At 44.3% G+C, this 14,585-nt stretch overlaps 2 protein-coding genes across 2 annotated transcripts in view; one reads left to right on the top strand and one right to left on the bottom strand.

Annotated features, from left to right (window-relative positions):
* Window positions 1-5,027, top strand: part of zgc:154058 (Frag1/DRAM/Sfk1 family protein) — a 22,164-nt gene extending 17,137 nt beyond the window's left edge. The window contains exons 7-8 of the mRNA XM_030378755.1: window positions 133-310; window positions 838-5,027. Coding sequence (XP_030234615.1) covers window positions 133-310; window positions 838-1,103 — 444 coding nt within the window. The 3' untranslated portion in view covers window positions 1,104-5,027. The remainder of the gene's footprint in view (window positions 1-132; window positions 311-837) is intronic.
* Window positions 4,286-14,199, bottom strand: mat1a (methionine adenosyltransferase 1A). Its single transcript, XM_030378735.1, has 10 exons — window positions 13,776-14,199; window positions 11,788-11,865; window positions 11,152-11,274; window positions 10,319-10,431; window positions 9,677-9,820; window positions 8,094-8,219; window positions 7,345-7,437; window positions 6,932-7,114; window positions 6,187-6,320; window positions 4,286-5,992 (listed from the first exon to the last, which is right to left on the bottom strand). Exons 1-10 carry the CDS (start codon window positions 13,840-13,842, stop codon window positions 5,890-5,892), a joined length of 1,164 nt encoding a protein of 387 aa, XP_030234595.1. The 5' UTR covers window positions 13,843-14,199; the 3' UTR covers window positions 4,286-5,889.
* Between the last annotated feature and the right edge of the window lie 386 nt (window positions 14,200-14,585).

Here is a 14,585-nt window from a genome sequence, read left to right on the forward strand (position 1 = left end):
GATCTTTTAGCAATGATCTGATCGAAGTCCCTTTTGATTAAAGCAACTGCTTAATAGTACATTTCAGTGTTGCCTAACCACTGACCAGCATCGCTCCTTCCCCTTCCGTCTGCCTCCCCCTCCCCTCCCCAGGTGGACAGTGCCAAGGTGCTCCATTATGTGGGCGCGGGCATGGCCTTCCCCACCAGCATGCTGTTCGTGTGCCTGCAGACGGCTCTGACCTACCGCCTGGCCAAGACCCAGAGGGAGTACGGCGTGGCCCACCTCCGCCTCACCATGTCCCTGCTGGCCTTCACCGCCCTGGTGCTCAGTATCCTCTTGAAGACATGCACACCCCCTTGTCAACCAATCAGAGATCACCCAGGCTTCTTCAGAAAGAAGGGATGGGGAGGGAGGGGTAGTTGGCAAGGAGGGGAAGAGTAATGAGGGATGATCGTTTTCTGATGGGAATTTGTTTTTTTGACGCAGGTCGAATTTATTTTTAAACATTCTAGGCTCTTGTGCATTTTAATAGACGTAACAGGAAAGTAGGTTGAAGAAAATATGGGGATGTAGGGAATCAACAAGTCGTGTTGACTAAATGGTTCGTATTTTATCCACTAGTTAAGCCAGGGTGACATTTTACCCCAATGTGGATCAAGCCTTGCATACTGTATCTTTAAAAATTCATGTCCGATTCATGTTGTTGAGCTTTTACTATCTCCAGATTTCGCCGTAGGCGCAAAGGAACAGCGTCAAAAATGTGTTGCTTGATTTATCCCAGACGTGGAAATCTGGTTAAGGGAAAAGATGATGCTCTCAGGTCCTCTGTTACCCTCCTTCACCTCGCTCTCCCAGGTGGCATGTTCTTCCTGGAGGAGAGCTTCGTCCTCCAGCACGCGTCGGCCATCTTCGAGTGGGTCTTCTGCGTCATCGTCATGCTCTACTATGGCACCTTTGCCTTCGAGTTTGCCGGCATGTCTGGGGAGACCCTGATGGTGCTGGCCAGGGGAGGGGCCCTCGGGCCAGAGGGCCATGCGCACAAGATAGAGGCCCTGCAGGTGGGCCCGCTGCCCCATGCACATCCCCAACCTCACCCGCACGAAAACATGTCCATGCTGTAGTCTGTAGTCCTACTTTTGAAATGAATTAGTTTGTTTTCTGCAACGCCCATGTGCAAGAGAGAGACGTCCCGGCCAGCGCTACACACGCGCTGTGATTGGAGGAAAGGGGACTAGGGTTTGATGGAACAACCCTGATTTCTCTGCCTCCCCCCCCCCCAGGGAGGGGGTCTCCTGATGCATCGACTGAGACCTTGGATATTTAGACGTCTCTCAAGTCTCCTGATTTGCACGCTGCTGACTGACGAACCGGAAATGCCTTCTTTGACTATTTTCCATGGTTTTTATTTTTCATTTCTCATTTTATCTTCTTCTAACCAACCAGGGTAAGTGGAAGTGTATGGTCTTCAATCCTGTCTCAATCACAATTCTATCTCAAACCTGCGTCAAGGGGCCCTTGCGATGGTCCGTTCTGGTTTTGAGTGACCGACTGAAGCTGTTGAGATATGTGACGGTATGCTGAGATGTGTTTAGGTGACTTCTGTAGCTTAACAGGACGGGTTTTAAGGACAGCTGCAAGATAGATAGATAGATAGATATATACTTTATTAATCCCGGGGGAAATTCAAGACAGCTTGCTAGTCCCCAGAGCTCTGGACACAACCGTTCCAACTGTATTACACCGTTCCTCTAACACAGATGCTACGGAATGGAGTAGGGCGACAAAAAATTATGGTTGGTGTGTAACAGCAGCTGAAAACCTGTGCCTTGGGCTCTGAAGTCTGAGTAAAGGCCTGGGTTCGGTCATCATTCTACAGTTTGAGGAATGGCTCACCGCTGCAGTCCAACAATTGCGTTTCACTCCCTGCCTGACGACCTACTGAAGACCAAAACTCAATACTTGACCCGAACTTGACTTTTTGCCTTCATGATTTGGGAACGCAAGAGAATAGATGTGATGATCTGACATTTTTTTGTTTTCAGCAATGCCACACCAAACCACCAAGTCAGACCTCCTGAAAAGTATTTTTGTAATGTCTGTTGTGTTTTCATACCAGTTTATACTGAGATACAGGGAGGAGGTCTGCAGACCTGAAGGTAGGGACATGTTTACAAGCCATTGCGTCACATTTTGGGCATAACCGACTCCAGCAAGAGGAAAATCACCAGTGTTTGATTGTGTGGATGTCCTACTTCTAAATCCCAGCTCGGCCGACTATAAAGACTATATTAGATCCGAGCATTTACCTTGATGTTTTTTTTTTTTTTTTCTTTATCGCCAGTTAGAGTTATTATGCCAAACCAAGTAGGTGTAAACGTAGACATTCGCTGCCTGCGGTTCTGAGAGCTTGTGCCAAATGACTATCTCTGTTGTTCTTCACAAACCATGGCCATTATTATACATTACATGGATCCTGTGTGGTGTCGGAAGACTGGTATCCCTTGAACCATTTCAGTGCCTTAATCTCAGACAGGCTTACAAGGAAGGATTTTATCAACACACGAAGGCATTTACATTTCAAATATATTTATTTTTGGTTTTTGTGTATTCGCAGTTGCCCTTGTTGGTACTTTTTTTTTTTCGAGAGGATACAGGAATACAATTTATCGGCCCCTGCCCTTGAAATGCCAATAGTCAATATGCAAGAATCTTTACGTGTGCTTAGCCACCACCTGAATACATTTGTAAATAACTCGACAGAATATTTAAAATAAATCTTTACAAAACAGAATTATATTTTTTACTTTGTTTCGGTGGAGCTGGTACTCGTCTAAATGTCAGTTTGATTTACAAAACACACAGACAGACTGACCTTAACTTGATACTATGCAGAGTTGTAAGTTTCACTAAATTGTTTTTGAAAAACTGAAAAGGCCAGCCTAATAGTGGTTACATAAAACTAAACTACTAAATGTAACAAGATGTAATAACATTTGCAGACAAGCGGTTCCGTTACAGCTATTTTGTTAAACGGTCGACGGATCAGAAAGTTATTTTGTTGTTGTTTGTATATTTTAACATGTAGAAAGTTTGAACTTGTCATGTTTGAACTGTAAACGATCATTTATTACAGTTACACATTCAGTGTCAAGGGATATTGTAAGCCTTGAGCTAAACCTTGATAAATCACTACAGTTACTGAGTGGGTTCTAAGTTTAAAGTTAAGCCATCTAATCAGAATGTGTCTAAATCGCCATGTCGTGTCTTTTCACAACCGTCATTGAAGTATGACGTTGCCTTTTATGATAAGAGGATTTAGCGTTTAACGTTCTTGCAAATATACACCAGAGATTCAGTCTCTGAATCAAGATTCTGGGCTGTTTATCAAGGTGCTCGCTCGGACAGGGTTGTGATGGATTTGTGTTTTTTAAAGCATTGAATTTACTTGCTGGCATTTCATTCAAACGATACCAACCCAATGCTTATTATTGTTGATTCATGTTGCTATTGATGTTATCATTATAGTTATAATTAAAATTGTTATTGTATATAACATGTTTATCTGCGTTCCACTGCCGTTATAACAGGAGAGTCTGGTCTCTTTCTCTCGGTTTACTCCCCTACCTTTTAAACTTTGACCTTTGCACTCAGGAAGATATTTGACGTCACTAGCTGTATTCAAGGATTGGAAGCTAATTCAAGTTTCTTTGTTTATCTGATAGTATTGTTGTTGTTTTTTCCAACTTCAATTTGTTTTTTTATCTGAATGGAATGCGAATGTGACAGGAATGGATGTGTTTCATTGTATTATTGTTGTTGTTTTACATGGTGTTTAATTGCTTGTTTTACCTTTTTGGATCCTATAGATGTGTAATGATGTTTCTGATACGCTTTGGACATTCCATGTTTGCTGGTTTGGTTTTTGCTTGTTACACACAACTGTGTTTTGATGTCTGTATGTACTAGTCTGCCTCTGATGCTGATTTAGGATTGGCAGGAGAATTATGTTAAAATAATTAAGATCTGGAGGAAATCTAAACAAATCAAGAGTTTTATCTGAAAAGCAACAAAAAAAAGAGAAGCCCTATGTGCCTTACTTTCCTAACTAAAACCAAAGAGTTTCAACTAGTTTATTTTGTTTCAGTTAAAGAACAATGAATGTTAATTTGCCTTCATATTTAACAAATAAAACTGCAAGCAAAGTTCAGAAGAACATTCAATTATCTTACCTTGTGCTTTACATATCCTTTTTTATTTCATATTTTACAGTATAATCAGAAAGAGAAAATAATACTTTTACAGATTTATCTTTAAAATATTGTTCTTTATTGTCGATAATTATATACATTGTTCATTGATCCACCAGCTGTAATGTTTTAAGAAAAGTTAAAAGGTTCAAAGTAAACAGGTCCACGGTCACACATTGACGTGGAGCGAGTGGTTCATACAATCAGTGTTTGTTGACCATCCACAGACATCTGCAGCTTTTGGTTTAAGACTATTAACTCTGCCGTCAGGTGTCCCTAAATCTAACGAGGCAAATCTTTTGCTTTCCTGTCCTATGGCCCATAGCAGAAGCACGTCTGGTTCTACACTGTAGGTATAAAATGTAAGCAGAAGATTGTCCAATCTGGCTTTGCACATGACTGATATGGAAAAAAAGCAGCAGCAGCAGGACTTCAATCAAAGTCAACCTGTGCCTCCACCTTTACCATATGGGAGATTTGAGATGTGTACATGTCTCCAATGCTTAAGACTTCTCAGCACCAATTATAGCAATCACAGAAGATTAAGTCACAGTTTAAGTACAAACGATCCATAGATAAAACAAGTGTTTCTTATCAGAGAATTGTAACAGTGGGACCCCATGGTTGTCTAGCAATGTCATGTGGGAAGCCCTGGCATGGAAACTAATGCATCATAATTCATATGTCGGGGTAATAATTAATTGTTTGGTTTAGTAACGAACACAAACAGACTTCTCGACTAAGTGACCTATTGCTGTTATTATTTGTATCTTAAATAAAATCGATTTTTCATACAGAGTCAAGTCTCTTTTAAGTAAATTCAATAACACATGAGCTATTTTAAGACAACCATCCAGCCCACGATTGAGTGGTTTGAAAAGCACCATTTAGAGGTCAAAAGGTTTGTTTGCACTACATTTCAGAATTCAAAGGGGATATTCTCTGCTTTGGGGTTATGTTTGCATTTTTTATATTTAACAGTTATTACTGTAGAAGTATTCTGGCTTTTGGTGACACAATATTGAGTAATGAATGCACACACAGTTGCATCAGTCGGGAAAATTTGCTTTGTCTCGGCTTAACCTGATTGTCTTTTGAGTACGTCAAATATTATGCAGATGGAGTCCAAACCCTGACACAAGATTAAAGCACCGCTACAGCTTACGATACTTCCCTGCATATAAATCCATTTCTGCTTTTCAGTGACCATAAGAGAAATGGTTTGACAAAAGGCACAAATCTACAAGTATTACCTGAGTTTGAAAAACCATCCCAAAAAGAGTTAAAATGATCATAAGATGACTGTTATTATTACATTTACTTTCTTTTGTGTACTCTTCTCTGTGTAACTTATGTGGTGCTGTCTTTCAATATTTAGACCTCGCTTTTGAATGGATAGCCTTCATCCTCCTCCTCAGATACACATCTCCCCCACTCCTTCCTCTTGCTAAAGTGGTCTTGTTTTGGTGGAGCGAACCTCAGCCCGAAAATCTAAAACCTAAAACTATATCCCTAACATTGGCCGCATGTATTCTCTTGAAGATACACCATATCGATTGTAGGAAGTGGGGGGCACTAAGACTAAATGATTAGTCCTTTGTGGCTGTAGTCCGTAAGAAGGTGTGGTTGTGGTTGTGTTCCAGGCAGGTGTTGGGGATGTTTAATGGATCAGCTCCTTCGGCATCTCCCATGTGAACTCTGGGCGGCCAAAGTGGCCGTAGGAGGCTGTCTGCTGGTAGATGGGCCTCTTCAGGTTAAGCTCCCTGCCAGACACACACATAATGGAGTTTGAGTTTACTGATGCATGACAGAAAGGCCTTGTTCTACTGGTTATGATGTTTGGCTTTCAGCAAAAGGTTGTTTATTCAAACCGCAATGCCTTCAGATGGCCTATCTGTATCAAAATACGTAACCTGTACCACCTTATTAATAACATATGGCGTATGACGTTATTTACCTGACAATGACACCTGGCCGCAAGTCAAAGTTCTTGTTGACGATGCGCAGCAGTTCTCCCTCTGACCTCTCGGAAGAGCCGTATGTGAACAGGGAGATGGAGAGGGGGTGGGCCACGCCAATGGCATAGGACACCTGGAAGACAAGGCACAGCTAGGTTTAACCACCCCAACTAACTTGCCTTGAACATTGTTACTTTCGGTTGATTAAAGGATCCCCCCGGAATACAATGTAGTCAGCTAGTCCTTCTGGTGGAGGATAGGACATAAACAACATAAAACAACATTAAACCTTTTGCGAATTCCTGTATTAATTTGCCCTCCCATCCCACACGCTCCTTCTCCCTTTTTGGTCAACCCATTGTCCTATTTACATATAATTTGCATATCAGACCTTGATAGGCCAAATTCCCCCCCCCCCCCCCCCCCCCCCCATACCTACTCCAACCCAGACTACAGTTGGTTTAACAAGCAGGCGTAGTCTGATCTGATTTTTACAATTATTAGTATGTCACCTGCCAAGTCACAAATGCCGATTGTAGGTGCACGTCTAAATGGCATGCGTCAATTAAGAATGTGTTTCCTCATAACATATAATAATGTGTGTTGAGATGACAGGGGATTGAAACATGTTTCCTTCCATCCATTACAGTTGGTGGTGGTGGTGGTGGTGGTGGTGGTGGTGGTGGTGGTGGAGTCAAAGTGAAGTAGACAGCGGTGAACTGATGGGTACAGAAGGATCCTCACCTGGACCAGCACTCTCCGGCACAGCTTGGCCTTCACCAGGGACTTGGCCACCCAGCGGGCGGCGTAGGCCGCCGAGCGGTCCACCTTAGAGAAGTCCTTCCCTGAGAAGGCTCCGCCGCCGTGCGCGCCCCACCCGCCGTACGTGTCCACGATGATCTTCCTGCCCGTCACCCCGGCATCGCCCTGCGCAGCAAAGGCAGTTATATTACCGGTAGATATCAATTATTTGTTAACGGATTATTTCATCATTGTCACTGTCATCCTCGTCATCATTAATCTCTGGTTAAAAAAATATGTTTTAGCGCTATGAAATAAAATGTATTTGATCTTGTGTGGCAGTTAAAAGTGGAAGAGTGTGATAAAAGACAAATCATCTTGTGTTTGTGTGTCTCCATGTGTGCGTTTGGTCTCACCTGAGGCCCTCCGATCACGAAGCGTCCGCTGGGCTGCAGGTGGTAGATGGTCTGGTCATCCAGATACTTAGCAGGGACCACTGCTTTGATCACCTGCCACAAACAACACGCAGGTTTACTTCCCAACTCATAACGTATGATAATGTGTGTTGAGGTGTCAGGGGATTTAAACATGTTTCCTTCCATCTACACTACAGTTGCGATCCGTCCATATCCTATCCAGTCGGTGCTGTTTCTCATCTCATGTTTGGTGAATGCTATTTAGAATTCATTTGCAATCTTTTATTCTTTGGACCAAATTCTAATTCCAATCATATTATTGTAGTTGAGAAGCACACTATGTGTAAATGTATAGAAATGTGAGCCTTGGTCCTGTGTTGAACAAACAAGCTCATAGAGCAACTCTGTCTGGTATTCAATGTGTATATCAATGTGTAACCTTCAGAATGGCTGCAGATTACATTTTGGCCTTGTGAAGACTTTAACACCAACTTGAATAACCCTAACTTAACACACCACACTGTAAGCCCAGACATTCCACAGGCTAACAGATGGACAGACAGACGCACAGACAGTCAGTCAGTACGGACAGAAATATAAACAGAAAGACTGACAGACAGGTCGACAGACTGTCCGGACAGACATACAGAGAGACAGAGAGACAAACCGTGTCAATCAATCAGTCAGACAGGATGACAGACAGTATAGGAGAACAAATAACACAGACAAACAGATGGACAGACGTGTACCTTCTCTTTGAGCATGACTTTCTGCTCCTCCAGGGAGATGTAGTCATCGTGCTGGACGGAGATGACCACGGTGTGGACCCTTATGGGGATGACCGCGCCGCCCTGCTGTTCGTAGTGCACTGTCACCTGGTGGAGGGGAGGACCAATGAGAAGCCATGAGTTAACATCAGCCGTTCATACGCTTCATTCATCTGGACATGTGATGTGATGGGACCAAAGATAAGGGCTGATAAAGGCGCACTGACTACACTCTGAATTTATTTGACTATGTGTATTGTTTATGGTTACATAGCCAGTTTTAAATTAACACGGTTTTCGGCCAAATATTGTAACGTGCAGATTGGCAAAGTTTCATCAATTGAAATGTTTACATCCTAACTACCAAACTTCAAAAAACAACAACTTAATTGACCCCCCCCCCCACCCCCAACCTTGGAGCGTAGAACCAAAATACTTGATTCATAATTGCACATATATGCATGTATGCGTGTGAGTGTGAATTTGTGTGTGCCTGTATGCTTGTGTGTGTGTGTGTGCCTGCATGTGTATGTATAGGTGTGTGTGGAGAGGCGGGGTGTTGGGGTGATAAACAAGACTGCAGCTATCACTCCTGCTGCAATCCACACCCCATGGACAGAAGCAATACACAGGGTCACCAACACGATGGACCACAACTGAAAAATAATTGCTGCTGTATGAATTTCTGTTTTTACGCGGTCACCAGACTTTCACTCATTGACAAGTTTGTTGTGTCTTAGTGGCCGGTCAGTGGGTCAACAGGTTCATGAATCACTGTACCCGCCCCCCCTCCCCCCAAAGCTACTCCAACTCAGACTACAGTTGGTTTAACAAGCAGGCATTAATAGTCTGATCCGATTATTACAATTATTTGTATGCCATTAAATAAAGGCGCCCTGGTGGATTTGAGGATTAAACTAAATTCCTTCAGTTCTTTGTTTTCATTTTTAGTATTTGCTCCCTGCACGCGCTCCAATGTCCAACTAGACGGACAGATACACTGAACCTACATGCCCACTGCACCGTCAGTCAAAGGACGTGGGAAGGCGTTGCTGACTGATGGGAGAGTAGTCTTTGCAGAGGCATCCGTCAGCCAATCAAATCGCTTCGCCGGGTTCTTCCCACTTCTTCCTGCTTGTTGCGAACTTGCGATGCAAGATGACCCGCTTTCCCGCTTTCCAGTATCGTCAGAGCCCGAGTCGCGTCACAGTGCTTAAATTTGCATGCGCGATCTGATTGGATGACGGATCCGTCGCTGCCGAAAAAGTTGAAAATTTTTCAACTTCTTGACGGAGCCGAAGGCTCCAACGGAACGGACGGATCCACAATGCATTGTGCGTCCCCATTCAAAGTCAATGGGGATCAGTCAACGGACGGAGGTAGTGGGCACGAGGCGTGAGTCCCTCTATGTAACTACCGGAGGGCCCGCATGCGTCACCGGGGGCCATAATCAAAGACTGCCGCTGAATCTTATCCAAGTTCTGTCATCAGTTTTTCAAGGAAACGCAAACAAAACACAACGCACGCCAAATTCACCCACTCTCATGTTGGTTTAAGATTCCCACCTGTGTTTTAGAGTCGGGACGCAGCCAGGGAAGGGTGCCGTCGCGTCTGAGCTCAGCCATCTTGGAGTTGAGCTTGTGGGCCAGGACGATGGTGAGCGGCATGCACTCCTCCGTCTCGTCGGTGGCGTAGCCGAACATCAGGCCCTGACGGAGACCGAGACCGAGGGAGGGTTATTTCTGTTGAACTCTCTAGATCGCCGTGTTAAGTATTAGGGTGTCGGGAGAGTGATTTCATGTGCTTGTCAGACACGCCCTGAGCAGGTTTGAGGCACACATCTTGCTTCAGTTGCTAGACATTTGAGGATGGAACCCAGTACCTTTCCGCTTTGAGTCCACCCCCACTTTCAACTATTTAGATATCCCGACCCCCAAAACGATGTTGATTTATTCGTAATATTAACAGTTTGACCTTATTTGTAACACCTTTTCTGGGGAACAAAGAGCTTCACAAGAAGAAAGACAATCCCAAAACAAAGTGAACCAGAATAGGTAGTAACTAAAAAGCGTTTGGGCACTGGGGTAGTATGAGGGATGTAGGGCATTAAGACCAGAGGCTGCGTTGAAGAGAACTGCAATCCAACTGCTCCACGGGGCCTGCGCCTCAGCGCTACGAGATGGCTCCGTGGTCACTATAGCTCTTACCTGGTCTCCGGCGCCGATGTCCTCCTCCTGTCTGTCGATGTGGACGCCCTGGGCGATGTCGGGGCTCTGCTGCTCCAGAGCCACCAGCACATTGCACGTCTTGTAGTCGAAACCTGCGCAGGACCGAAAGGACCAAGGGGGAGAAGGGAGAGGGTGAATGTGAGAGACAGGAGAATGAAGAAGATTTACAGAATTAAGTCTTATGGACATTCTGTAATGTGTATGTTGGGAATCACCGTGAGAGCTACGACTGGAGAAGAGCTTTTACTTACAGTATTTTACATTTCCCAGAATGGGATTAACCTTTTGTATTCTATGAATTGTCAAGTCGTTTATCTAAAGCGATTTACATAGAATTTGTGCATGCATTTCAGATTGAGAACCAAGCTAGGAGTTAGGCACTTGTTGCTTTAGGATGCCTAATGGTTAGGAGGTGGACGTTGGGGAATCGAACCCCTGTAATAATAATAATAATAATAAATTAAATTTATATAGCGCTTAATATGGTACTCTAAGACGCTTTACATATTGCCCTATCAAAACTATGTAAGACAGACTAGGAATAAAAGAAAAACAGAGGTTAAACATGAAGAATAAGGTGGGAGTTAGGTGGGGAAGGCTAGTGTGAAAAGGTATGTTTTGAGGGCAGATTTGAAAGAAGAGAGGGTTGGAGAGACTTTGATATGGGAGGGGAGTGAATTCCAAAGGGTGGGGGCATGTACCCTATGATCTGGTGGCGAACAGCCCCCCGATCCGACCCACTCTCCTTCCCCCTGTATTTTCCATTCCTCCACCCCCGATGTGGTTCATCCTCGTGGTCTCTTTCTCCTCACCCTTGTCGGAGTTGTCGTAGCCGATGTGCCGGATGGTCTCCCTGACAACCTTCTGGTAGTCCACATGGGCCCGGGAAGTGATCTCTCCACACAGCAACACCATGCCGGTCTTACACACCGTCTCTGTCGGGGGGGGGGGGGGGGGGGGGGACATCCAATCACGCTATTTAGTTATTCATTAAGTGATCACTTTAATCCAAAGGAATTAACAGTAACCTTTTTTACCGTACATACATTTTTCAATACATTTGTTTGCATAAAAGGTAGGGAGCTGGGGGCATCTTTCTCAAGATGTCTACAGGGAGACTGTGGCCTTTAGGAGTTTAAATCCAGGAGCTTTCAGCTGAGCTTTAAACAGCCCAAACAGCCACCACCAATTGACTATCTAGCATCACTCAGACCGTCAGGAGTCAGTTTCTCAGTTGCCGGGATCTGCAGGCCTTGCGATGCAATGACATTATGTGACATAGAGATTTATGGCTTGTTGTTTGTCACCGACATGCTCAATGGTTTGAGCTCTGAGTATCCAAAGGTTGATATCAGAACACAAAAAATAGTATGAACAACCTCTGTGGGTGAGTTTTGTTCAGCTCCGTAGTATTCCTCACTTTTGCAAATGTATACTTCATTTCTTACCACAGGCTACTTTTGCATCAGGGTCCTGCATCAGATGGGCGTCCAGGACAGCATCACTGATTTGGTCACAGATTTTATCTGTGGACAGGAGAAATATGAAAGAGATCCATTGATATAAGTGAACCAAATGCCACCATTTGTAAAGACCGAGAGCTGTTTAGACGCAGTAAGCCCATAGTACAATGGGACTTAACAACAAGTATGAATGCAGGTTTGACTGGTAAATCCAGCCTATAATGCTGGATTGGACCCATTTTGATCTGAAAACGATGTTGGTATGTTTATGCGCGTTTATGCGCTGCATTCGTGTTGATGGATTTCAGCCCTGGGGTAATTTTAGACTTCTTTCCAGGTTCTATGGTTGTATTTTGTGTGCCTGTGTGATGGGGGGCACTGGGTCAATGCTTAACCCCTCCATTCATCGCTCTATCTATTTCATTCTCTCGCTCTCTCTCTCTCTCTCTTTGTGTGTCTCTCTCTCTGTCTGTCTGTCCCTGCTGAAGCAAGGCAGCGTGCAGGTTACATCAGAAACAACATGCCCTCCTGCCTTTGCCCTGTAGTACTTCACAGTACAAACACTGAATATGTATTTATTTTTGTACCTGCCCCCAATAGTGGGAAGAGAGAGGTCAGGGGCCTTTATCGGTTTTAATCGGGCTCCGTAGGTTAGTGGGCCTGCCACCAAGGGCATGCTGACCACAGGGCTACCTATCTTCAAACCTTCCACACTGTTGGGGGGGTGGGGGGGGGGGGGGAGGATTTTGGATAATCTGGATGCATGATCTCATAGAACAATGCACAATGAAAAAATGATAAAGTATTCACAAAAGTATGCAATAAATTGGCCTTAAGAAAAAATATATAATAATACGAAAAATGCATTATAATGGGATTATTGCAGGTCAAGCCAGTGCCTCATATCTTGGAAGATAGTATATGTGTTGGTGTTTTAAAAACAAGTCAAGTACAAGAGTACACAGTCAGTCTGTCAGATATCCAGTTGGAAATCCAAAACTTGTGTCTAAGTGCCTATTTGATACAAGTTTAGCAAATGTTCAACTTTCGTGAATGGGATTGTGTACGATGACACACTCTTCGGGGATGTCGCAAAACACAGATGGCATAGGGCAGGCTGCATTTGAAGTGTTCTGATTGGTTAAAAAGCGCCTCAGTGTGCAGTGACTGCCAGTGCAGGCTGTAATACAGAATTACAAACAGCTAGTAAGTTGACACTACATCAGTTCATCCCACACTAAAATAACAAAGACTTTTATCAAACTCCCTTGTTCTGATTCGGTTAGGTTTATTTGGATCCAACAGCTGTTGGAAGGGGGTGTACACAGAAGGACAGCTGTATTGGGGAGACCCTCGTTTTGAGTTCCTTGCACATTTATTGCTAACTTGTGCAACCCCACACCACCTTCCAACCTCATAGGGCACAGCTGCCCGCGAGTAAGTTGGGACGTAGTACACACACACACACACACACACACACACACACACACACACACACACACACACACACACACACACACACACACACACACACACACACACACACACACACACACACACAGACACACACAGACACACACACACACACACACACACACACACACACTCATAGTTCACACACAAACACACACATGCGTCTCAAACAGTTGCGCTCCATCAATGGAATACCATTCAAGTCATTCAAGGATGAGAAACCCATTCAAATATTTTACCTGTATTATAATTAACTTTTTGGTTTGTAAATATAATATAAATGCTACTGCAATCTGAGCGGAACAGTGGGACAATCCAAACCTATTTGTATACAATGCAATGGCATAGGGCAACATTTTAAGATATTATGTCAATCATTGTTTGTTTTGCACAAATGGGTAAGTGTTACCAGTTTCATGTCAATTCATAATGTATAATACCAGGCATAAACACAACAAGGAACCCTGAAGAGACAGAGATTAAAATCTCAGGTATGTCACCTGGATGTCCTTCCCCTACGGACTCCGACGTGAACATGAAGGACCCATCTTCCAGAAGATCACTCATGTTGTCTCAGCTTCACCGGGTTCTCAAAGCACACAGCTTTAAAAAAGAAGTCTCCCAGCAAGAAGGTCCGGTAGAAAGGAGCAGAGCAGGACCAGAGCTTCCCTTGTATTCCTGCAGGTAATCTTGAATGGGGGGCCGGAGAGAGAGAGAGAGAGAGGAGAGAGAGAGAGAGAGAGAGAGAGAGGGAGAACTAGAGAGAGGGAGAGTGGTGATAGAGATACAAACAGAATAGGGGAAGAGCTCAAGTGCTGCTACCAATGCAGAGCCTGGTGCACATCATCCTATATATGGCCAGGAGAAAACACATACACACACGTGCCCCCATGCACACACTGACCCACACACACAAACACACACACACACACACACACACACACACACTCTACTCGGCCCACTCCCTCCCCACTCCCTCCCCAACACACACTCATACAAACACGAGCTTCATGTGGACCCATGGAATAGACCATTCCGGGGAGGGGGGTTTTAAATAGTGGAACACACAGCGTGTGAGCACGTTATGTGGGGGTGTATAGGGTAGTGCTGGGGGTCGTAGCACCCCACATGTCAGCTGTCCTTAAGATGGTGGGTCACTCCACGGGGGGGTCGCTGGAACACTTTTAGTTTGGGTTCCACCACCACCTTACAAACCATCCAACCAGGAGCCCCCTGTTGTGACTGATCTGCGGTCTGTGGGGAGAGGGGGAGAGAGAGAGAGAGAGAGAGAGATAGAGAGAAGAGAGAGA

Source organism: Gadus morhua, chromosome 15 (assembly GCF_902167405.1).
Source record: "Gadus morhua chromosome 15, gadMor3.0, whole genome shotgun sequence".
Taxonomy (NCBI): Eukaryota; Metazoa; Chordata; class Actinopteri; order Gadiformes; family Gadidae; genus Gadus; species Gadus morhua.